The 26052-nt window shown below is 38.9% G+C and overlaps 1 protein-coding gene across 12 annotated transcripts in view; it reads left to right on the forward strand.

Annotated features, from left to right (window-relative positions):
• The window catches only part of CPVL (carboxypeptidase vitellogenic like), a 220832-nt gene that overhangs the window by 131784 nt on the left and 62996 nt on the right, over nucleotides 1-26052 (forward strand). For all 12 annotated transcript variants that reach the window (XM_028845911.2, XM_015133819.3, XM_077996978.1 and 9 more), the window contains 4 exons: nucleotides 7394-7516; nucleotides 7909-8040; nucleotides 13349-13447; nucleotides 14991-15164. In XM_028845911.2, the coding sequence (XP_028701744.2) occupies nucleotides 7394-7516; nucleotides 7909-8040; nucleotides 13349-13447; nucleotides 14991-15164 (528 nt within the window). The remainder of the gene's footprint in view (nucleotides 1-7393; nucleotides 7517-7908; nucleotides 8041-13348; nucleotides 13448-14990; nucleotides 15165-26052) is intronic.

Consider the following 26052-nt stretch of genomic DNA (forward strand, 5'->3'; position numbering starts at 1 on the left):
GTGGGGTTGGCAACCAAGGTGGGGTGGGAGAGCGATTCTAGAAGTAGGCCTATGATTATTAGCATTCTGTGTAAGCCCGTACCATCATCCTATTAGCCCGGGCTTGGGATCATTAAATTTAATGGCTAGAAGGGATCCTTCAAGAACATCTAGTTCACGTATTTTATCTGTAGATTTTACTAGAGAACATTTATTAAGAATGGACTGTATGGTAGACATCATGCTAAGCACTGTTTTATGCATTACCTCATTTAATCCTAACAGCTGCCTTAAAAAATAGGTGCTATGATTATTCTTCCCATTTTACAGGTGAGGTGACTGAGGCTTAGTGAGGTTAGGTATGCCTTACCAAGGTCACCCAGCCAGAAAGTGGAGGAGCCAGCATTGGAACCTAAGCAGTCAGACTCCAGAGCCTGAAGATGGTGGGGAAGAAGTGAGCTAGTGGTGCAGCCTTGTTCACCAAAATGCTTGTTCACCAAGCTGGGTGCTCTCACCTTGAACTTGCACTGTCTCCAGGACCTGCTTCAGATTCTGTTTGTGTAGAAGGGAGCCAAACGTCCCCTTCCATATTTAATGCTGAAACTCTAAGGTTATCAACCTTACACAAACAGAAAAGAAGTTCCCTAGCTTCTTGAATGTCTTTCTGGCCAAGACTGTTTTAATCATAAAGACTTGGCTTTGATCATTAAGTTTTATAGAGTAAGTGGAAGTTTCAAGTGATATAAGGACTTGAAGTCTTTGGAATGCAATTATTTCTCAAGGCTTGGAACTTGCTGAATTTTATTAGATAACATTCAAGCTGTTTTAACTCTTGAACCTATGACAAATCTCTATTTTCAGTTATGTTCATCTGCACTTGCCAATATTTTCTTTTAGAATTGAAAATGGATTTGTGACTATTTAATGAGTTTAATATTATAAAAATCAAGGTTTAAGCTCTAACCAAAGAACTGAATAGGGGCATATGGAAATGTTTGCAAGTTTGATCTCTGGCTTTTGTACAGCATATCCAAATCAAGTCAATACATATATACTGAGGGTTGCATGGAAAAGAATATGCGTAAATCAGAAGTCATTATAAGCTTTGTCAGGAATGAATTACCATGCTGGAGCAGGCAGCATAGAGACCTAAATAGTACTTGATTAGATGAGATGTTTAGGTTGGAAATGAGAAATGCTAAGTTACATCTATTATGCAGCTTCATCCTTCTGAATTGTATCTACAGTGAGCAAACAAAGATTCAGTTTGTTGACTGTGGCCCGGTGTGTTCGGACTCTTTATTTAAAAGTCAAATTAACTGTAGTCTCCATTTTAAACAAAAGGGTTTATTCATCTCATTGAGTCACCTGGCTTCATGCTGGATTTCTCCAAATTGCCACTGAACTCAGAGTAGGTGGGAAAAGGATGCATCTTGTTCACCTATGCCTGTCAATGATGCCTTTTTTTTTAAGCAGTATCTTCTCAATAGAAAATAAGAATATATCATTTGGGAGGCAGCATGTATTTTTGCATAAGTTTGTGTGACTAAAAATTGGCTATAGATCGAAATGTTTTTGCTATAAGTCTATGCCTGTAGATTTTGCACGTTTCTTTTTAAGCCCATATTCCAAAAGAAATAGATGCTTTGATAAAGTCATATTCTTGTTGGAAGGCTTTTTTTTTTTTTTTTAATTGCAGCAATGTGGTCTTGAAATTAGATGACGCATGGTCTAGAAATGTCTAGGAAGTTATAGAGATTACCACAACACTGAAATTCCAGCTTTCCTCATTCATTAATTTTCTAAACTGACCATTTTAAGGCCACACTTCTCTCTTCAGATAAAATAATGGTACTGAAGGAAATAAGATTCTACCCTAGGCTAGATGAAGCCAAAGTAGGTCACCCTAGCCTAATCTTGCCCTATTGGCTGCTACATGGTACCCATTACACCGAGGTTTTCACCAGATTTTGTGGCTTTCCTGGGGTGTTCAATGTGTGTATAAAGTTCTCTTTGAGGCATTGAAGCTGTCTTGTTCCCTCTGGTCTTCTCCCATAAATGGGTGGCAGCTCTATCGTAGTCTGTGCCTGGGATGAGCTGGAGAACAAGGGAATGATATGACTGATTCCAGAAGGGCAGTGCGCCTTGATTCCTTCTGGGGATACAGAGGAGCTCTCACCAGCCCAGTAGTGAATTCTTCAAAGGATTTTTTTTTCTCCTGTGTAGCTGGGGAAAGTGGGGTTCAAGCAGGGCAAGGAGCTTAGAATGACCCTCAGGGTCCTCAGTGTACCATTGCTGAAGTTGACAACTCCCTCTTTGCACCTGCCAGGCAAAGGATAGGAACTAACGCCTGCGGATGGTGAAACTTTGTGTCCAGGTTTAGCTGTGTCTCATTTCAAAAGCCGTTGCTCATTATCACTGACAAAGTTGTGAATTTTTTTGCCATGAAATGTGTACCTAGAAGCAAGGCAGAGAATGACTGTATAAGTGTATCTATTTTTTTCCTACTAAACTTCAGAGAAATGTAGTCAAATGAGAGTAGCTTAAACAATAGTAACTGCTACCATATGTGAAATTTCTGTAAGAGGACATTGTTTCCATTTTAATATTATTCTCTGACACTGTTTGTTTTCCTCTGGAGGAGCTGATTGAAGCTGGACTTTAGCTATGAAATCTTGTTCCCTTCCTTGAGTGTAACCAAATGGCAGGTTACAGTAAGTAGGCTCTGTATGTTGTTGAAACATATAAGAAAAGAGAGATTCAGGCAAAAGACACAATTACAGGTTTTCTCTACATCCAATTTCATTGTGTTTTTACACATCTGGATAATTAACCAAACATTGCATTCTCTCTGTTTTTACAAGTACAATGTACTCCTCACGGGATTTCCATCAGGCTGGAAAAAAAAATCGCAGACCAAGATTCAAAACTACTATTCAACTATGATGTTGAGGCCTTTTTCTCTCCTGGGAGAAATAAAAGACTGAGAGCTGAATTCTGAGATCCTTCTGATGTAGGAGGAAAATTGGAAGTTTATTGCCTCTTTAAGCTCCAGCAAATACAAGCATGTACAAACACACCCTGATACCTCTGGTCCTTCTTGTTGGAGGTCAGCTTGAAATATGGTCACCATGGGAAAAATTAACCAAGTAAGCGCAGTGCTGGAAATTGCAGCTTGAAGCTCCTTTAATAATTAGAAAGGAATAATAAGGACATCCTAAAATTCTGATGTGTTGAGTGCTAACCTAGTTTGAATTCTGTTCGATGTGTTATGTTTATCTGGCTGAGTTTCTCATTTGAAGGTCCCTGCCAAATTCTAAAATAATATGTGTTCAGATAGTTTCTGGCCACACTTTTCCTCTTTCTTTTTAAAATGGCTTTGGTATTGCTTTGAGCTTTTATGAGGCCAGCGTCTGATCCCATGTTAGAAGGTTCGTGTTAATTCACAGACTTCAGGGGCTTCATTGACCAGCTGCTGCCCACACTGGTGAGCACCATGGAGAGGTCAGAGAAGCCACGGGACCAAGAGTTCTGGTTGTTGTTGCTGTTTTCATTAGAACTCAGAACAAAAGAAGCAATAGTTCATAAAATTACAGAATCACTGTTATAAGCCTAAGGGACCATATAGTCGATTTCTAATCCATAAGGCAGTCACACCTAAATTCTTCCCCCGAAATATGGGGTTCTATAAAATATATACAGGAAAAGGCAAATGAGGTAAAATAAAACATACTTGATTTATTACCCGGTTGTCTTTTGAAGTACTTAATGGCGGTCAGAGAATCATTAAATTGAGAAATAAATGATTCAAAAAGAATAAATGAATCTGATCTTGCCAAAAAAAAAAAAAAAAAAACCTCTCTCAACAAGGAGAGTGAAAATAATTGAAATTTTATTACAATGTTTCAGTGTCTGTTTTCCATAAAAATAATTCTATAATTTTCTTTTCTGTGACAGCCTGAGTCACTCAACCAATGGAATGATTAATGAAAAAGGCAATGACGGATTTGTCACACTGACACAAAGCAAGGAAGTGTGTGATAGTCATTAGAAAGTTAGAAAAAAAAACTGCGAGGTTGGCAGATGTGGACTGAATATTGAAGAATTTCATTTTGGATATGGTTATAGTACTACTCATCTCACTGTTTTGTTTTTCATAAATGATCAGCTTAGCAAGCCTGGAGTAGATAAACCCAAGATGTAGTCCCACCTTAGGGGACCTCAGACCCATGGTGTATTCCAGGACCATTGACTGTCCAGCCTGGGCAACAGAGCGAGACTCCGTCTAAAAAAATAATAATGATGATAATAATAATGGTGGCTTTTTTTTTTTTTAAAGAGTATCTTCTCAATAGAAAAGATTTCATTGACTGAAATGCAATTAGATATGACAAAGGGGAGCTGCGGAGACAGCCAAGCCAGGGTAGAATTCCAGCCAGGCATGTGAATGAAATGCATGGGCCCTTGTTTTCATCACTGTAAAATATTGGAAAATAATGTTCATCTTAAATTGGCTTGAAGTAGGTGAGGTAGCCTGGCTCATAGTAATGCTCAAAAACTGAGTGGGTGTTCCTTCTTAATTCCCTGTCTGGATGTATCCCAGATACCCAGATACACATGATGGTCACTGGGGGAAGGTGCCATAAAAATGCAGATGTTTCAGCCTACGTTTCTCATGACTACCTACACAGCAACTTAAAGTACATGCCCTTCCATGTCAGAAAGTGTCAAGAGAGATGTTTTATTACCAGGTCTTATAACAAGAAAATTGGAGTGATAATATCACTGGAAGATAAACTTTTTAGCATTTGTACCAATTTCTGATAGGGAAAAAGTATTTAGAAGTAATGCCAGATAAGTCATTCATTTATCAAGTATGTTTTTATTTACCTACTTTGTGCTAGGCAATGTATACATTATGGAAATCATAATCTAAGAAATGGTAAACTTTGCTCTATCATGTGTCAGTCATGGTTTCCATAATATAGTTTTGAAAGCAATTGTGACCTTTATGAGGGCAAGTTTTGTGCTTTATTCGTTTTTGTGTCTCCTCAAGTATCTAGTATAATGCCTGTATTAGTTCGTTTTCACACTGCTGTAAAGATACTACGAGAGAGAGAGAGCATGCGCAGGGGAAACTGGCTCTTTTAAAACCATCAGCTCTCGTGAGAACTCCCTCACTATCATGAGAACAGCGTGGGGGAAACTGCCCCAGTGATCCAGTCACCTCACACCAGATCCCTTCCTCAACACGTAGGGATTACAATTGGAGATGAGATTTGGTTGAGGACACAGAGGCATACCATGTCAATGCCTTTGACAGAAGAATTGCCCAATAAACTATCATTGAATAAAGACTATATAACAATACATTTTTACTAGTAAAATGCTTACTCAGGGAAATATGCTTTTTTGTCATTTTACAGAAATTTTATTTGATAAATGTTCACTTATTGTCACTAACAAGAGAATGTAGCACAGTTAGACAACAAACCAAATTTCAGACATATGGACATATCTTTATATTACACAAGGAAGCTAAAATATACTTGCAAGTATGAATGGATAAATTGCTTTGATTCAATACTTTGTCTAAATAATTATTATTGCACAAGAGAGCTGCATCAATGAGGAGATCTTGGATAAATTACATTAATGGCTTTCTTTTATCATTGCTTGGAAGGAGTTTAGGTTTTGGAGTCAGTCAGCTCAGGTATAATTCTGGCTCTACGACTTAACCTCTCTGAGCCTCAGTGTCCTCATCTGGAAATGGGAGTAATGATATCTTCAGCATATGATTATGGTATGGATAAAATAAGAGCTTTCAGGTGTTCCCAGCCTTTGAACTTACAGACCCCCTGGAGAGCCTTGGAGATTCTGTGAACTCACAGGTATCCACATAGTGTCTCTAGTCTGTTTTGAACATAGATGCATTGCTCTTTTTCAGGTGTCTGTGGATTCATTTTAAGATTCATTCATTCAACAACTATTTATTGAGCACTAACAAATACACGCATCAGTCATAGTGGACTCAAGTAAACAAAACGGACAAATGTCCCTGTATTCACGGATCTTATATTCTAGTATGGGTAGGAGCATAACAGTATATGAGATAAGTAAGTAAAAGTTTGTTGGAGAATGATAAGTATTAAGGAAATAGGAAAGAAAAAATATAGGAAATTGAGAGAATTTGCCATATATATGGATGCCTGTGAGAAGAGCATTCCAGGTGGAGGGAACAGCTAGTCCAAAGGCCTGGCAGGCATGTGCCTGGTATGTGCAAGGAATAGCGTGGAACCCAGTGGGCTGGAGAGGAATGAGCAAGAGGGTAGCAGGGGTTGAGGGTAGAGAATGGAGCAGATCATGCTAGCCCTTATACCTTTGCTTTTGGGAAGATGGGAAGTCATTAAAGGATAAGGGCAAAAGAAGGAGGCCAATGAGGAGGCTACTGCAGTCATCCAGGCCAGAGATGATGTGATGGAGAAGGGGTTGTGGAAGACATTGGACTCTGGACAGATTTTGATAGAATAGGTAGAGCTGACAAGCTTGGCTGATTGACTTTTGTGGAATATGAGAGAAAGAGAGATATAAAGAATGGCACCAAGATTGTTGGCCTGAGCAGCAGAAAAACAGAATTAACATGAATTGAAAGGGAGGCTGCCTCAGGGTTGGGGATTGGGAGCTTTATTTTGAACGTCTGCAGTTTAATATTAGACATACAAGTGGAGATATCAAGAAGGCAACTTTTGATGGAAAGAATGCAAAATGCAAAATTATTTGAAAAATATTGCTGAGTCAATAGTAGCTCTTCCAGCACAGTCTAAAAGTAGAACTATTATCACGTTTGTTGGGGGAAGGATATCTACAAAATATTTTGACCTTGAGAAAGGACCTTGTGCTAGAAAAGGTTGGAAATAGAGATGAGTTTAAGTGAAAATTTTAGTGGCAGTAAATATTATTTTCCTTTCTACTAATGGAACATGTATTCCATTAGTACATGTTGATTTCAAAATTTGCAGCATTATCAGATTTTGAAATCTTAATTTTGAACTTGAGATTTTTTTCCCCTCTAATCTTTGAATAGAGCTTTCTGGTAAGAGACGCCTAACACATGGCAGAATTGTGTTCTCCCAGGTTATTTTATTTTGGAAGGAAATTAGAATGTTCACTATTACATGTTCACTTGTGATTTTTTGAGCATCGAACCTGTGCATGTCATGTGGTGCTATTTGAGACGACAAAAGAATTGGAAGACAGAGGTTTTTGCTATTATGGAATCTGTAATGCGGGGTTAGGAAACAGTATACCTCATGTGGAAAGATTGCTCCTTCATTGTGATTTTAATTAACTTAAGTACATTTAATTTTACTAGCATCCATTTGTGATTGGCCATTTCAACATCTGTCCTTCTCAGTCTTACGCAGGGAAATATGTGCCAGCCATTGCACACCTCATCCATTCCCTCAACCCGGTGAAGGAGGAGAAGATCAACCTGAAAGGAATTGCTATTGGAGATGGATATTCTGATCCTGAATCAGTAGGTGTCTCCTTTTGACTTTCTATTTTGTCTCTTAGGGAGATTAAAAGCCTTTTTATCAGATGGAAGGCTCCTTTTAGAGGTCTAACTTGATAAGGGAAATACCGGTTGACTTTATGACTTAAATCTCTTAATTTTTACCAAATGTTTCAACGTATCGATGTACTGTGTCAGCTTACATTGGCTGTCAGTGCAAATATACGTGTGTGTGTATTGTGTTGTGTTTTGTTGTGTGTGTTGTGGGGTGTATATGTGTGTGCATGTAATTATCCTACTTGGCTAACCAGCACAAGATTAACAATTACAAAGGATTATTTCACCAAGCAAATGGGCTTCCTTAAGGTCTCTTTTTCTCCCTTTGTGGCATTGATGTGTGTCTTTTTTGTCCTCAGATTATAGGGGGCTATGCAGCATTCCTGTACCAAATTGGCTTGTTGGATGAGAAGCAGAAAAAGTACTTCCAGAAGCAGTGCCACGAATGCATAGAACACATCAGGAAGCAGAACTGGTTTCAGGCCTTTGAAGTGAGTTCTAGGGGCCTTGTGCTGCCCTTGAGCAATTAAAACCAGCTGGGGAGGGGGCGGGTCAGTAGGAACACCTTGGTGCTCAGGCATTTTTTTGTTAAGAAGGTATATCTCTGTTATTCCATTCGAGATCGGGAGGCGAGTTGAGTGGCCTTATAATAAAGAAAAGGACTGTCTGTGTTCCTTTGAATTTACTTTGGCTATATTTTAAGCCTGAGATCATCTTGGAGTGTTTATCTAACTGTGTCTTTCATTAACTGTTTTGATTTCTTTAAATACTGTGGAGGCCCTCAAGGCAGACCCTATCATATGGAAATCAGAAGAAAGGCAACCCAGGAAGTAGAGGCATATGCTTCACCATCTGTTCTAAACCATGTAGAAGAGTTTTATATCCACAAACAGGGTTTCAGCTGGGAGAAATGACCACAGTGTGTAACAAATGACATGTGACACACGTGTCAGGAACAAAGATCATAAAGTGTAGTAATTTGAAACTCTTACAAAGGGGCATTGGTATTTGTGCATATCCTTACACTGCTCACCTAAAATTAAACTTGAGAATAAATAATTATGTTCTTCACTCTTTTCTTTCTCGGTTATTTAAAGTGTAAGAATATACTAAATATTAGGATACAGGAAGTTTTTTTTTTTTTTTTTTTTTTTTGGACAATGCAGACAGAACTATGTGTAAACAATCTCCCTGAGAGGCTTTTTGCCACATTTACTATAGAGCCATCGTGTTTGACACAGTAGTAAATGAGGCAAGGTCTGAATTTTGAGAGCTTTAATTTGTTTGTTATTAGACACATTCTGTAACAGTATATCTAATGTTGTTATTGTTATTAAAGCAGAAATCTGATATTAAGTCTTAAGAGCACTGCAGATAGCCAGTTCAGATCAAAATAGGAGACATGCAACCTTGGAGAGAAGGTGGAGGATAACACAAAGTTATTTTTCATTTTACAAGTAGGGTATCGGGACACTATCAGAAATCTACCAAGGCAGTGGCCACCCTTGCTGTGAATTCTGATAGCAGCTAGCTGTGCAAATGGTTGGAGCAAAGGGAGTCCTGAGCCATCCTACAGAGCTCCACCAGGCTCTTCTTTCTCTGAGTCAGGACACTAAATGTGGCTGCAAAGTGTGGATTCAGAATTTCTTGTGTAATTGTAAACACAAAGGAAGAGGGATCTCCTGGGGGACATGTAGGATCATGCTTCCACTTGCAATGATATTATTTTCAAGACTTTCTGCTGTGGTAGTCAGAGAGGGGACAAAGGAGTGAAATTTCAGTATTTAGAATTAATATCAAATTTTATGTGGCATGAGACCAATTTGCAAATGAAACATTTGATATGTTTTTAAAGAAGCACACAGGGATAAAGCAATATCAAGAGCAAGAGCATTTGAGAGGCTCATATTGAGAAAAAAAAGCAGAAAGATGACTGGTACATAATGTAGCAGGCTAAACACCTACAGGATTAGTGAAGCTGTAGAAAAGTTCAGGTATGTTGTGTATTCAGAGATAATGAGAACGTGACCCATGAGGTTAGAATCTATCCCAAACCGGATACATCAGAAACCGGAACCCCAAGCAGGCAAAACCTTTGAAGGCTTGGAATGTCTTTTTGACCATTGGTCCCACATCTTGAGTGATGAATTAAAACAAGACCTTTGCTTTTTCAAGGAAAATAGATAAAATGATACTTAGGACAGTAAACAATTTGTAGTTGAAATGTGTTTCAATGACTGCAAAGGAAGACTCCAACAAATCCTGAAACCCAAGGGAATATAAATGTCAGAATCTCAAGCCTAAAATGATAAAGCCTGTTTGATGCTCTGATCCTTTAAAATGATTTAATGAATCAAAGAGTAGTAACTCAGAGCTGGAGAGTACTCTAGAGATAGGTCATCTATTGTCCCTATGCATTTACATGCACACACAGACACACACACACAGACACACACACAGAGACACACACAGACACACACACATACACACACAGACACACACACACACTTACTGGTGAGGGGAGAGGATGCCGAGCCTCAGAGGATAGCAATGAATTGCCAAAGGATACACAAATGGATTGTGGCAGGCTGAGGACTGGAATTGTTCCCCGCATTTCCACCACAGTATTTCTCCTATGGTAATTTGCAGGCATTCTATAAAAATCCTGGGGTGTCTTAGATATTCTGCAAGATATAAAATGGCTGATCCGCTGTCCAGTATTACCTCCTTTTCCATGATGATTTTCTGAATCACAAAGTTCTTAACTTCACAGGTCCTAACCACCCATGTTATTTTTTGACAACAACTGACTTTTTTTTTTTTTTTTTGAGATGCAGTCTCGCTCTCTTGCCCAGGTTGGAGTGCAGTGGCAAGATCTCTGCTCACTGCAGCCTCCACCTCCTGGGTTCAAGCGATTCTCCTGCCTCAGCCTCCCGAGTAGCTGGGATGACAGGCACTCACCACCATGAACGGCTAATTTTTCTTATTTTTAGTAGAGATGGGGTTTCACCTTGTTGGCTGGGCTGGTCTCAAACTCCTGACCTCAAGTGATCTGCCCACCTCGGTCTTCCAAAGTGCTGGAAGTATAGCTGTGAGCCACCGTAACCAGCCAACAAATGACTTTTAACTCTTTCTAAAAGCAAAGTTATTCTTCAAGGTTGAATTTATATTTTATTTTCCCATTGGTATTGAAGATTATTTCTAACAATGAATTTCAGAAATGATGTGTGCATTCAGAATGACCCTGGCCTATGGTGCCCCCTCTGGGTGAACAGATTAGAAAAAGCTCCTCTGTGGTGATGCAGTCCTGTGGGTTCAGGACTGGGCAAGCAGATGCCTCCATTGTGTGAGGATAAGAGGTGGCCACTTCTCCAGATGCAGCCCTGAACCAGGCTGTCCAGCTCAGCAAGCAGAACTTTGGCTGGTTCCCTGTCCCTTCGCACCCCTTAGCCACAGGCATCACCATGGAGCTGCACAACCAGATGTGGGGCCCTGAGCAATGGTAGCATTGGTAGAGAATACTTACTACCACCTCCACCCACACCGCCTTCTACGGCGATAACCCTTTTCATTCTTGGCCTCTCTCCCCATGGCAATAGGAACTTGAATAAGTCCTTTCACGTTTGAAAAAGAATATGAATACAGGCCAGGCACGGTGGCTTATATCTGCAATCCCAGCACTTTGGGAGGCCGAGGCGGGTGGATCACAAGGTCAGGAGTTCAAGACCAGCCTGACCAACATGGTGAAACCCCGTCTCTACTAAAAATACAAAAAAAAAAAAAATTAGCCGGGCATGGTGGCAGGCGCGTGTAGTCTCAGGTACTCGGGAGGCTGAGGAAGGAGAATTGCTAGAGTCTGGAAGGCAGAAGTTGCAGTGAGCTGAGATCTCACCACTGCACGCCAGCCTGGGTGACAGTGCGAGACTCTGTCTCAAAAAAAAGAGAATATGAATACAATAATGAGACTATTTCTCAAACATTGAAACATGGCCAGAAGGAATTGGCAAGTAGGAAGCATTGCAGGCTGACTCCTGGGAGCCAGTGAGTGCGTGGTTGAGTGTACAGGCTCAGGAGTTGTGGCCTGATCATCTCACCTCTGACGTTATTAGTGGGGTATCCTCGGCAAGTTGCTTAAACTCATGTGTCTCAGTTTTCTCACCCATAAAATTAGAATAATAATACCATATCTGATAAGAGACCTAACTTTGTACTTGATAGATTGTTTTTAAGATGTGCTGACTTCATTTCTTAGAATCCTTTCATAAGAACTCCTTACAATGTAATATCATCATCAACAACCCCCCTCCATGTCTTCAGCCTCTTGCTTTGCCGGAAACCTGGCTCTCCCCTGATGATGCTGCAGTCCTTGTGGTCCTCTTGAGTAGGGGCTGTTCTCTCTCTTAGTTTCTCTGTATCTCTTGGTTCATAGGTGGAGTAGGTGTCTTCCTTGCTTATCATGTGACTTTCAGATCATGTTCCCTGCCTCCTCCTAAAGCATTGAGCTTTGACTCTCCTGTCCTCAGACAGGGCCTCTGACCACTTCCAATTGTGTCTGTCTACCAACCCCTGGTTACTCTCTCTCATTTGAATAGCTGAGCTCCTTCCTCCCTGTCGCTCTCTCCAGCATTATTCTTGTCATAATTCCTGGTAACTGCAGGATCCACATTGATGATCCTTTTAGGATGTGGTCCTTGGTGCCTCAGCCTTCTGTTTTTCAATGATCATGTTCTCCTCTTCATCTTAGCTGCTGATTCTCATACCCTAAAAAGCTGGCAGCTGATCCACAATCACACATTCAAACATCTTTCTCCAACTACCACCTCCTGTCCTAGCTCTCTTCCGCTAATGTACCAGTCTTACAGCCCTGCAACCTCACTACCTTTCAATCCATTGATCCTCCTGCCTCTCCACTATCTCTAACACCCTGAAGTCTCCATTTCTCTAATTACCTGTCTTCAACCCAGGGTCAGTCATCCCATACATTTCCAAGCCCAAACCTCTTTTGCACTTCTTCCGACTCCTTTGGCTGAACCACAGCCCTGGCTCAATCTCCCCCTCTGCCAGGCTGTGCTTGCCTCCATGCAGCTGACAATCGCTGGAGGAAAGTATGCAACCATGCTGATTGCTCTCCCCCTCAGCTGGTGACTGGGTTTTTTAATGTCAGCCCAAAGATAACTTCTACCAGCTCCAGAAACCTGGAGCTGCACCATATCCTGCGTCTTCTCTCCATGTCATCTGGTGAGCAGTTCGTGATCCATGTTAAGGCACCCTTCCCACAAGGTTTACTTCCATAGGCAAGGCCTTTGAGCTCGCTGTGTCCTCTGCCTGGAACCTTCCTTCCCCTAGATGTCTGCGTGGCTTTATTCCTCTCATCCAACATGCCTTTACTCAAATGTCACCTTCTAAGTGAGATCCTCTGTGACCTCCTCTCCACAGTGTCCCATACACACATGCACACGCATGATACTTCCTACTCCTCTTTAGTTTTCTCCTTACCATTCCCTAACATACTCAAGAGTTTGTCACTGTCTACCACATGACGTAATTTACTTAGAAATGCTTATTGTCCCCCGCCTAGAATGAAAGCTCTATGGGGGAGGACCATTGGTCTGTTTTGTTGATGGCTGTTTCTCCAGTGCCATGGCAGTGTCTAGCACAGAGAATATGCACAATAAGTGGGTGCTGGATGAAACAATAGAGGAATGAAAAAGTTGTTGAATAAAGGAAATGACAAATGTCTGTACATTTTTACCCACGCTGATGTTTTCTTTCTCTCTTTCTCCCTCTCTCCCAACCTAGATACTGGATAAACTACTAGACGGCGACTTAACAAGTGATCCTTCTTACTTCCAGAATGTTACAGGATGTAGTAATTACTATAACTTTTTGCGGTGCACGGTAATGACAACATTTTAAAAACCATAATAATGTTTGCTTAAAACTTTTGGCAAAACCGAACTTCCTTTGATTTGGGAAATATTATAGATGACTTTATACTAGACCAGCATGTCCAAACTGTATTGCGTGATGTGGTCTACTAACCCGTAGGATCTTTTCCTCATCAGTGTTGTATATGTTACAATCTGACCACTGAGAATGTGTGATATTTCAGATAACTCAAAACAACTTCTGATTAACATAATTTCCCCCCAGTAGAGCTTGTTATAGAGGCTTTTTTGTGAAGGACACAGGCTGGGATTGGAGTTCTGGGTCTCAGGTCCCAGAGCTTCAAGTCTGTTTATGAGTCTCTTGAAAATGCCCACATTCTTTGTTCTGTACTTAAGACACTTGGATAATCAAAACTGCCAAAGCCTTAATGAAAATATTTGCTTTGTCTTACTTTTAACTTAAGAGGTTTAATGCATTTAGTATGGCCCTTACTTCAAGCCTTCTAGAATATTTCTCAAAGTATTCAAGTAGTTTGTTTCATAAAAGTAGACCAAAGTTGGTATCTTTTGTGTAGAATTAGTCAAACAGAAGGAGCCAAAGTAGGTGTTTGAATTTGTATAATCTTTGTCTAATGCTTATGACAATGCATTCTGTTTTTTAAATTGCCTGATTTATGAACTAGTTTGTAAATAAAGTATGTTAGTTTCAGTGGAATTCGCCAGTGCTGCAGTTTTGGATTTAGGTTCTACCAAGAGAAAAACATGTGGTAGACAAGACAGAAACAAAATTTGTGATATCTTTTTTTCTTTACAACATAATATATTCATAGTTAGCAAAAGTTGTTGATGAAGCACAGAGTTGTCAAACTCAAACTTTAACAGTTTTTTAAATCCTTGTGTAACTGTTTTTTTAAAAAAGCATTTACTCCTTTCTTTCAGTATAATGATTATTACAGAGACTTTATTGCAGTTTTTTTTTTTTTAAATGAGCTTCATGGACAACTTTTCTTCTGTCTTGTGTCCTTCATAAAGCATCATCTCTTTTCACATTTGACATCTTTTCCCCTTTATTATAGTTAATCCAATTTTGTGTGTGTGTGGTTTTAATAAACAGCAGACCACAGAAAAGAAATTCTTGGCTTTAAATCCAGCATGCCACCACCCTGGCCCTTGTGATCCATTTGACCTTCTTTCCAAAGAACCACCAACAAGGAGTGAATCGATTTTGATAATCTCACCTCTTTTGTTTTCTCAATCTTTGCCTCTAGAGGGGTTGCTAATGGGAGTCACAGATTGCAAAATATTAGTTTCTGCAAAGGAAAATCCTGTATTTGCTCTAAGAGTATCACGTCATTCAGATTTCCCGTTAGTAAAAAGATTCCACCTAAATTACCTCGAAACCTCTGAGTTAAAATTTCAAGAATGGCGACAAGTTAATAGTCCCATCACATTTGTTCCTGTTGTATATTATGAGACATTCACAGCTTTTCCCAACGTGCTGTTCCTGCCACCAATCACGTTCCCTATGTCTTTCCAATGCCCCCTTCCGCCAGGAACCTGAGGATCAGCTTTACTATGTGAAACTTTTGTCACTCCCAGAGGTGAGACAAGCCATCCACGTGGGAAATCGGACTTTTAATGATGGAACTGTAGTTGAAAAGTACTTGCGAGAAGATACAGTACAGTCAGTTAAGCCATGGTTAACTGAAATCATGAATAATTATAAGGTAAGAGAGCTACTTCAGTTGTTATTTTAGGAACTTTCAGATTACCAAGAGCAGAGGTGATTTGTAATTTGAGTCCTGCCTTTTTTTTTTTTTAAACTTTTATGATGTGTCACTAACATAAATACCAACCCCTTCTTTGTTTGATTTCCAATTCAAAGTTTTATATTGTTCCTTTTAATTTAACCTCTTTTGCCGGTCGTGGTGGCTCATAACTGTAATCCCAGTGCTTTGGGAGCCTGAGGTGGGTGGATCACCTGAGGTCAAGATTTTGAGACCAGCCTGGCCAACAAGGTGAAATCTCCTCTCTACTAAAAAATACAAAAATTAGCTGGGCATGGTGGCGGGTGCCTGTAATCCCAGCTACTTGGGAGGCTGAAGCATGAGAATCACTTGAACCCGGGAGGCAGAGGTTGCAGTGAGCCGAGATTGCACTCCAGCCTGGGCAACAGAGCAAAAACTCAAAAAAATTAAAATAAAATAAAATAAAATAAAATAAAATAATTTAACCACTTTCCCCTGATCATTCCTTAAAATGAAGTTCCCTTTGTCACATACCATTTCTCATCCTTTCTTGAGAAAGGAAGAGTTGCAGAGCCAAAAAGATGACTGACCGTGTGTAAGAGCCAGATTTCTGTTACATATTGCTTTGTCACTTTAATCCCAGTGACGTCAGGGATAAATGAAATCAACTGGTTATTCTAAAAATGCATTTTACCTAATGATTGTATTCATTTACTTTACCCAGCCACAGTGTTTTGAGTCTCTCCTTAGGCTGTGAGGTTGAAATGATGAATGAGAAAGGGTCCTTGTTTGGAAGTAGGTCAAGTCAAGCCACTATGCTGTCTGGTTGAAATGCTCTGCCTCTGCTGCTGGAGGTGCCAGTGGAGAGTGAGGTCACAGAAAAGGAGCCCTGGAGGTTCAGGCAAAGAGGCATGGGCCCTAGAACTCCCACTGGGAGGGAGGACACCAAGAGCAAGTGACATGGGGAAAGTCATCCTGTGTATTATTTCTTTCCTCGTACTACACTCTCAGCTCCTCCTCTGGTCCTCCAGTGCTGTTAGCCTTTGCCCGAGGGATCGTCTCTGGGGCAACTCTGAAGGATGCCTGTACTAATGATTGGGGAGACCACCACTGAGTGATCCACTTCCTCCCTATATCCTTTTTTGAATGAACAAAAAACAGGGCAGTCAGCTGCCCATAGGATTTTTGAATGAATTAGAAAAAAGGCATCCTCTCCTCAAGATACTTTATTTCCATCTTTCAGAAATTGTCCTGACTAAGATTTTACCTTAGTTAAAACCAGACTCTTTACTGCCATTTGCTGGCATGATGAATATTCATTTCTATAATGTCTGTATTAGGAATGGTGTCTCTTATTAATGTTCAGTGCACAATCTGCAATACCATCCAGGGAGTCCCTGGCCAATGCACCCTAACTAGACTGTGGTTTAGAATATGCCAGACCTAGGAGGCCCATTTTCGGGTCCTGCTCCTAGTACAGTGTTGGACACATAACCATTGTTGAAAATAGTCTGAGACCAATGCTATGCCAAGTCTACAAACCCATTATAAACCTGCAAAACTTGATGATATACTTACTTTCTAGGAAAGAAAGCGTTTAACTAGGTCAGGCCAGCATTTCAGCCATCCTTGTGTTTGGTTTACTTGGGTGCAGGTAGTGACCCTTAGTGCTTGCTGCTTCAAGCCTTCTCAGAGCACCTCCAGAAGGTACTGCTGTTTGTCCTTTTCTCTGAGCTCTCGGAATGCATTGTCTTTACCCCCATAGTTGTACATGGCACACTCTAATGTGCAGACTCTCAGTCTGACACCCATACCACCACCAGCCTGGAGCAGATGTCAGGAATGAATGAATGAATGATTAGTGCTGTATCAAAAATATGTCTATAAACCTGTCCATAATCCATTAGGTGCTTATTATCCACAAATTTGTTAAACCAGAGAGAGGTTAGCATTCATGTCTTAAAGATGATGTTCTGTAATGTGATGTTAAGGAATGGAAAGAGTGAGTTTTTTTGAGAGGAGAGCAGATAAGGAAGTTCGGTATGTGTTATTTGCACCCTTGGGAGATATATTTTCTCACTGTACAAACCTTTTTTTTTTTTTTTGAGATGGAGTTCTTGTTGCCCAGCTGTAGTGTAGTGGCGCAACTGGCTCACTGCAACCTCCAACTCCTGAGTTCAAGCAATTCTCCTGCCTCAGCCTCCCGAGTAGCTGGGATTACAGGCATGTGCCACCATGTCCAGTTAATTTTGTATTTTTAGTAGAGACGAGGTTTCTCCATGTTGGTCAGACTGATCTCAAACTTCTGACCTCAGGTGATCCACCTGCCTTGGCCTTCCAAAGTGCTGGGATTACAGGCATGAACCACCACGCCTGGCCTCACTGTACAAATTTAACTAGAATATGATTCCTTTGTCAGCCATGTGGGGATAGGGTGGAACAAACAGCTTACCTGATGACATAAACTCTCTTTATGTTTTGATTGATAAAGGAGAATATGTTGATTAGTGATGAACCTGCATTTTTATATTTAAACATCTCTGTCTCTCTTGCCCATGTATCCTAAACCTACCACTATAAATTCCAATAAAATCAGAATCCAATATTTTCTAAATTTTTCTTTTCTTTTCTTTTCTTTTTTTTTGAGACAGAGTTTTACTCTGTTGCTCAGGCTGGAGTGCAGTGGCACGATCTTGGCTCACTGCAAACTCCGCATCCCAGGTTCAAGCGATTCTCCTGCCTCAGCCTCCCCAATAGCTGGGATTACAGGCACATGGCACCATGCCTGGCTAATTTTTTTTTTTTTTCGTATTTTTAGTAGAGACGGGGTTTCACCATGTTGCCCAGGCTGGTTTCAAACTCCTGACCTCAAGTGATCCGCCCGCCTCATCCTCCCAAATTGCTGGGATTACAGGCGTGAGCCACCGTGCCCGGCATAAACTTTTCAACTCTGAATTGGTTGCTAGAAAAAGAAGAGTTTATTGGTATAGATAAACCATATTTCCATAAAGAAACAGAACAAAATATGCCATCAATCTAATGCAGACCAAAAAGTGGCTGATGCTAAAACAGACAGCATGTTCACTCACGCAGCTGGCAAAGCCCTCAGGATAGTGATTATCTTTGGCTTGTCTGTTAATGATGTTGAACCTCAATGTTCAGAACAGGAATCAGAACAACCTAGGTTGGCTTAAAACATTAGTACCATTAAAGTCATATTTATGTAAGACTCGGTACTAATTTGTCATAGAAAATAGCATGCCGGTTTCTATTCATAGGAAGTAGAGATCTTTTTCGAGCACTGGGTTCATTTTAGCCAGTGAGGAGCATCTCTAATGGTTGAAGGAAGACCTTCCTGGGTTTCTAGAATTATGTTTTCATGTAGTTTTTATATAAAAATTAGCTTCTCTGTAAACTATGTTAGTTTCTATGTAAACTACATGAAAACATAATCCTTTTCTTACAATGATATACAGGAGGTGCATACTCAAATTTTCCTTTCAGTAATTTCAGATGTTTGGATGGTAAATTGAAATATCATATTGGCAGTTTCCAAAATAACTAGAATGAGAAACAATCTGTTGGACTATTTGAATTCTTTGTGACTGAATGAGGTCAAAACATGATCAGGACTTTTAGGAGTTATCTGGTTAATACAGTATGGTGGTTATGAACATGTTCTTTAGTTGCACATCTTGAGTTTGAGTTCTGGTTATGCCACTCACTGGCTATGCTCCTTTGGGACAGGAAACTTAAACTCTCTGCGCTTTGGCTTCTTTGTCTATAAAACAAGAATAAAAACAGTATTTATGTGTGAGTTTCTGTGAGGTTTAAATGAGATTATATATGTAAACACACTTAGAAGAGTGCCTGGTGGTTAGAAGGTGCTTATTTATTTATATATAAGCTATTACCAAAAATGTTCAACAAATTTTTAAAAGCCTTTGAGTTCTTGCTACATTCAAAAGTTATGCAAGAAACCCTGGAAAACAGAAATAAAAAAGAATGGGCAGGCTTCCTGTTTCCAGTCCAGTGTGTAAGGAGCTTAGAAGTCTCCACTCCATTGTAACAACAGTAAAAAGCCAAACAAACTGAAGTACAATCAAGAACTCTTTTTAGATTTGTCGAAACTGAGGTCACAGTAGAGAGAGAGGTGAATATGGGGAGTCACAACTTAACAGGAGCAAACCCGTAAGTAGAACCCTCCATGGAAACAAATGCTGAGGCAGGAAAACCTGAACTGTAATTGGTAAATTACTAGAGGCTCCATAGGGACCTGTCTGAGAGTTTAAAACACCATGGGTGGGGTGAGGACTCAGCCAAAGGTCATTTATAAATGACCTTTTTTATGTTGAGGGACTTTTCTTGTATACGCAAACTGTTGAGAGTTTTTATCAAAAAAGGATGTTGGATTTTGTTGAATACTTCCTGTGTCAATTGAGATGATCATGTGGTTTTGTCTTTCAGTCTGTGATGTGTCACTTTGATTGACTTACCTATGTTAAACCAGTCTTGCCTGCTACGGGTAAATCCCACTTGATCATACTGTAGAATCTTTTTGATGTATTGTTGAATTTGATTTGCTAATATTTTATTGATAATTTTTGCATGAATGTCAGAGTTACTGCCTTGCAGTTTTCTTTTTTCTTATGATATCTTTGCCTGGCTTAGGAATCAAGATAATACTTGGTATTATCTTGATTAACATACTAAGGATTTTAATGGAAAAAGTAGACAACCTGCAAGAACAGATGGATATTGAAAATAGAGATATGGAAATTATAAGAATCAAAAGGAACTGTTAGAGATCAAAAACACTGTAACAGAGATAAAGAATGTCTTTGGTGGGCTATCAGACTGGACACAGCTCAGCTAAGAGTAGCATGAGGATGCCATAAATAGAAGTTTCCAAAACTGAAAAGTAAAGAGAACCATGACTTAAAAAAGTTTTTTTTGACTAGCCTTAACTGTAGGACAACTACAAAAGATGTAACATACCATAAAGGGAATACCAGAACAAGAAGAAAGAGAAGGAAATGGAAGCAATATTTAAAGCAATAATGATTGCAAACTTTCCCAGATTAATGTAAAACACCAAACCACAGATCCCAGAAGCTCAGAAAACATGGAGCCAGATAAATGTCAAAATCAAATAACCAAGAAAAGGAGGCAAGTCATATGGAAACTTCAAAAAAACAAATATAAAGAAAAAAAGTCTCAAAAGAAGCCAAAGGGGAGAAAAACCTTACCAATAGAGAAGCAAAGGTAAGAATTACGTCTAGGTTCTCCTCAGAAATCATGCCAACAAGAAGAGAATGGAGTGAAATATTTGAAGTGCTGAGAGAATAAAACCCACCAAGTTAGAGTTCTGCACCCTGCAAAAGTATTCCTCAAAAAGTGAAAGAGAAATAAAGACTGTCTCAGACAAACAAAAATTGAGGGAATTTGTTGCTAGTAGACCTGCTTTGTAAGAAATGTTAGAATAAGTTTTCAAAGAGAAGATAAGTGATATAGGTCAGAAACTCACATCTATATAAAGAAAAGAGCATTGGATAATGACTGAATGAAGATGACATGATTATGTAGAAAATCCAAAAGAATCAACAAAAAAACCTCTTGGAATTAATAAGTGATTAATCATAACAAGGTTGCAGGATATAAGGTTAATATATAAAAGTTAATCACTTTCCTATGTACTCCCAATAAACAAGTGAAATTTGAAACTAAAACAGGACTATTTATATTAGCACCCTTCAAAAATGAAATACTTAGGTATAAATGCAACAAAATATGTGTAAGATCTATATTAGGAAAACTACAAAACTCTGATAAAAGACATTAAGAACAACTAATAGTTGGGGAAATATTTTGTGTTCATGGATAGGAAGACTCAATATTGTCAAGATGTCAGTTCTTCCCAACTTGATCCATGGATTCAATACAATCCCAATCAAAATATCAGTAACATTTTATAGATAAGGATAAATTGTTCTAAAGTTTCTATGGAGAGGCAAAAGACACAGAATAACCAACACAATATTGAACAAGAGGAATAAAGTTGGAAGATTGACATTACCCAACTTCAAGGTTTACCATAAAGCTACAATAATTAAGATATTATTTATTGTAATAATTAAGAATGGCATTGGCAAAAGAATAGGCAAATAGATTGATGAACTAGAATAGAGGGCCTGGAAATATACCCACATAAATATAGTCAAGTGACCTTTGATAAAGGAGCAAAGATAATACAATGTGGCAAAAATAGTCTTTACAACAAATGGCACAGGAACAAATGGATATATCCACATACAAAACAAAATAATGAATCTAGTCACAGATCTTACACCCCTCACAAAAATGTTCTCAGAATGGATTATAGACCTAAAGGTAAAACATAAAACTATAATACTTGTAGACATTAACTTAGGAGAAAATCTAAATGACCTTGGATATGGTGTTGATGTTTCAGATACAATGCTAAAGGAACAATCCATGAAAGAAATAATTGAGAAATTGGACATCATTAAAATTAATAACTTCTGCTTTACAAAAAACAACGTCAAGTAAATGAGAAGATAAGCCACAGACTGGGAGAAAATGTTTGCAGAAGACACATCCAATAATGGACTGTTAACCAAAATATGTTTTTAAAAACCCTTGTAGCTCAACAATAAGAAAATGAACAACCCAATTTAGGAATGGGCAAAAGACCTGGGGACCTCACCAGTGAAAATATACAGATGGTGAGTAAACATATGAAAAGATGTTGACTGGGTGCCAGTGGCTCATGTCTGTAATCCCAGCACTCCAGGAGGCCAAGGTGAGAGGATCACCCAGGAATTTGAGACCAGCCTGGACAACATAGAGAGACCCTGTCTCTACAAAATAAAAATAATTAATAAATTAATTAGTTGGATGTGGTGGTATGCACCTGTAGTCATGGCTACCTAAGAGGCTGAGGTGGGTGGATTGCTTGACCCCAGGAGTTCAAGATTGCAGCAAGTCATGACTGCCACCACACTCTAGCCTAGGCAACAGAGACCCTGTCTCAAAAAAAAAAAAGAAGAAAAGGAAAAGATGTTCAACATCATATGTCATTAGGGTATTACAAATTAAAGTACAAATTAAAGTCATGAGATACCACTTCCAGACCTATTAGAATAGCCAAAATCCAAAATACTGACAACACTAAATGCTTGCAAGGATGTGGAGCAGTAGGAACTCTCATTCTGGTGGGAATGCGCAAAATGATACAGCCACCTTGGAAGACAGTTTGAAAATTTCTTACAAAATTTAATATACTCTTACTATACCATTCAGCAGCCATGCTCTTTCGTATTTACCCAAATGAATTGTAAGCTTGTGTCCACACAAAAATCTGCACAGCGATATTTATAACAGCTTTATTCATAATTGCCTGTTATATACAGTAAGCAGTGGGAAAGAGAAAATTAATTCATATTTCAGCTGGTTTTAATGAAATTGAACAATAGAAAAAAGCAAAGACAATGTTTTAGAAGTCCAGAAAGAAAAGGCAGGCCATCTACAAAAGGTGGACAATCAGACTGACAGACTTGTCAATGACAGCAATGGAAGGCATAACATCTTCATAGTACTAAAATGAGATAATAATCTAGAACTATATTTCAAGTAAAATGGTAGAATAAAAGTATTTTCAGATTTAACAAAAAAATTATTTCAAGTGCATTTAGAATCAACAGATTTTCACTAAAGGAGCTTCTAAAGAATATATTTTTTATATTCTTTATAAAATGAATTATTCCAGAATTATTCCAGGAAGAAAATCTGAGCTATGAGAAGAAATACTAACTATAGAAGAAATCATATTTTATCAATTTTAATTTTCTGGTTTTGATCATTGTACAATGGTTGTGTAAAATGTTAACATTTGTGAAGGCTATGTAAAGGGTATACTATTTATTTAACAGATTTCATTTGTTTTGTTTTGTGACAGGATCTTGCTCTATCACCTAGGCTGGAGTGCAGTGGTGTGGTCATATGTACTGTCTCAAACTCCTAGGCTCAAGCTATCCTCCAGCCTCAGTCCCCCAGGTAGCTGGGACTACAGGCATGTGCTGGCTAATGTTGTTGGTTTTTCTTTTTTCTTTTTCTTTTTTTTTTTTTTGTAGAAATAGAGTTTTGTTCTGTTGCCCAGGGTGGTCTCAAACTCCTGGCTTCAAGCAGGCCTCCCACCTCAGCCTTCCAAAGTGCTGGGATTACAGGTGTGAGCCACTGCAACCAGCCTCTGTAACAGATTTACTGAGATATAATTTACATACCACAGAATTCACTCATTTCAAATGTACAAGTTAGTGGTTTTTGCAACTGCAGTTTTCTCTGCAGCCATCACCACTATCTAATTTCTGAACATCTTCATCGTATCTGAAAGAAAAAAGAAAAAAATCCCCTATCCATTAGCAATGATTTCCACTTCCTCTTCCAGCCCCGGCAGCCACTAATCTACTTTCTGTCTGTATGGATTTGCCTATTTTGTATATTTCATATAAATGAAATTGTGCAGTGTGTGGCCTTTTGTAACTGTTTCTTTCACTTTATATGTTTTCAGGGTTCATACATGTTGTAGCATGTTCATTCTTTTTACTGCTAAATAATATTCCTGTGTATGGTTATACCACATTCTATTCATCCGTTCATTTATTGATGGACATTTGGCATGTTTCCATTTTTTGGTTATTGTGAAAAATGCTGCTATGAATATTCATGTACAGTGTTGGTGTGAATGTGTGTTTTCCATTCTCTTGGGTAGATAGATGCCTAAGAGTGGAATTACTGGGTCATATGTTAAATCTATATTTAACATTTTGAAGAACTGCCAAACTGTTTATTGCAAAGTATCTGGGCCATTCTACAATTCTACCAAAATGGATGAGTTCCGATTTCTCCATATCCTTGTCAGCACTTGTTAGTGTCTGACATTTTGATTCTAGCCATCCTAGTGATTTAAAGTGCTATTTCATTGGGCTTTGATTGGCATTTCCCTAATGATGAACGATGAGCATCTTTCTATGTGCTTTTTATTGTTCATTTTTATGTTTTTTGGAGAAATGTCTATCCAAATACTTTGCCTGTTAATTGGGTTGCTAATTAATTGGGTTATTTGTTTTTTATTATTGAGGTGTAAGAGTTTTTTTTTTTTTTTTTTTTTTTTTTTGAGATGGAGTCTCGCTCTGTCACCCAGGCTGGAGTGCAGTGGCGTGATCCTGGCTCACTGCAACCTCCGCCTCCCAGGTTCAAACAGTTCTCCTGCCTCAGCCTCCTGAGTAGCTGGGATTACAAGTGCATGTTACCACGCCTGGCTAATTTTTTGTATTTTTCGTAGAGACGGGGTTTCACCATGTGAGCCAGGACGGTCTGAATGTCCTGACCTCATGATCCGCCCGCCTCAGCCTCCCAAAGTGCTGGAATTACAGGCATGAGCCACCTCACCCAACCTGAGAGTTCTTTATATATTCTGAATACAAGTCCCTTATCAGATATTATTTTTTTCCTATTCTCTGGGTTGTCTTTTTATTTTCTTGATGTTGCCCATCAAAGTCCAAAAGTTTTAATTTTGATAAAATCCAATTTGTGTTTTATTTCAACACTTACGCTTTTGGTTTTTTTTTTTTTTTTTTTTTTTTTTTGAACTGAATCTTAATTTTATTTCATTTTAGTCAAGTTAAAAATAGGTTTAAAAACTAATACTTACGTTGGTTATTGGAAAACATCCAAGCATTCACAATTTAGGTGTGTGAATCAACTTTTTTTTTCTGTCTCTATTTTATAAAACTTTTTTTTCTCCAAAGGTTATTGGGGTACAGGTAGTATTTGGTTACATGAGTAAGTTCTTTAGTGGTGATTTGTGAGATTTTGGTGCACCCATCACCCGAACAGTATACAACACACCCTATTTGTAGTCTTTTATCCCTTTCCGCCCTCCCACCCTTCCCCCAAAGCCCCCAAAGTCCATTATATCATTCTTATGCCTTTGTGTCCTCATAGTTCCCACATATCAGTGAGAACATATGATGTCTGGTTTTCCATTCCTGAGTTACTTCACTTAATAGTCTCCAATCTCATCCAGGTCGCTGCAAATGCCATTAATTCATTCCTTTTTATGGTTGAGTAGTATTCCATTTTGTGTGTATATATATACACCACAGTTTCTTTATCCACTTGTTGGTTGATGGGCATTTGGGTTGCTTTTGGTTCCACGATTTTGCAATTGCGAGTTGTGCTGCTATAAACCTGTGTGCAAGTGTCTTTTTCATATAATGACTTCTTTTCCTCTGGGCCGATACCCAGTAGTGGGATTGCTGGATCACATGGTAGTTCTTTTAGTTCTTTAAGACACCTCCACACTGTTTTCCATAGTGACTGTACTAGTTTACATTCCCACCAGCAGTGTAGGAGTGTTCCTTGATCACTGCATCCATGCTAACGGCTACTATTTTTTGATTTTTTGATTATGGCCATCCTTGCAGGAGTGAGGTGGTATTGCATGGTGGTTTTAATTTGCATTTCCGTAATCATTAGTGATGTTGAGCGTTTTTTCATGTTTGTTGGCCATTTGTATATGTTCTTTTGAGAATTGTCTATTCATGTCTTTAGCCCACTTTTTGATGGGATTTTTTTCTTACTGATTTATTTGAGTTTGTTGTAGATTCTGGATATTAGTCCTTTGTCAGACGTACAGATTGTGAAGATTTTCTCCCACTCTGTGGGTTGTCTGTTTACTCTCTGGACTGTTCCTTTTGCCGTGTAAAAGCTCGTTTGTTCAATTAAGTCCCAGCTATTAATCTTTGTTTTTATTGCATTTGCTTTTGGGTTCTTGGTCATTAAA

The sequence above is a fragment of the Macaca mulatta genome, chromosome 3, assembly GCF_049350105.2.
Source record: "Macaca mulatta isolate MMU2019108-1 chromosome 3, T2T-MMU8v2.0, whole genome shotgun sequence".
In the NCBI taxonomy this organism is placed as follows: Eukaryota; Metazoa; Chordata; class Mammalia; order Primates; family Cercopithecidae; genus Macaca; species Macaca mulatta.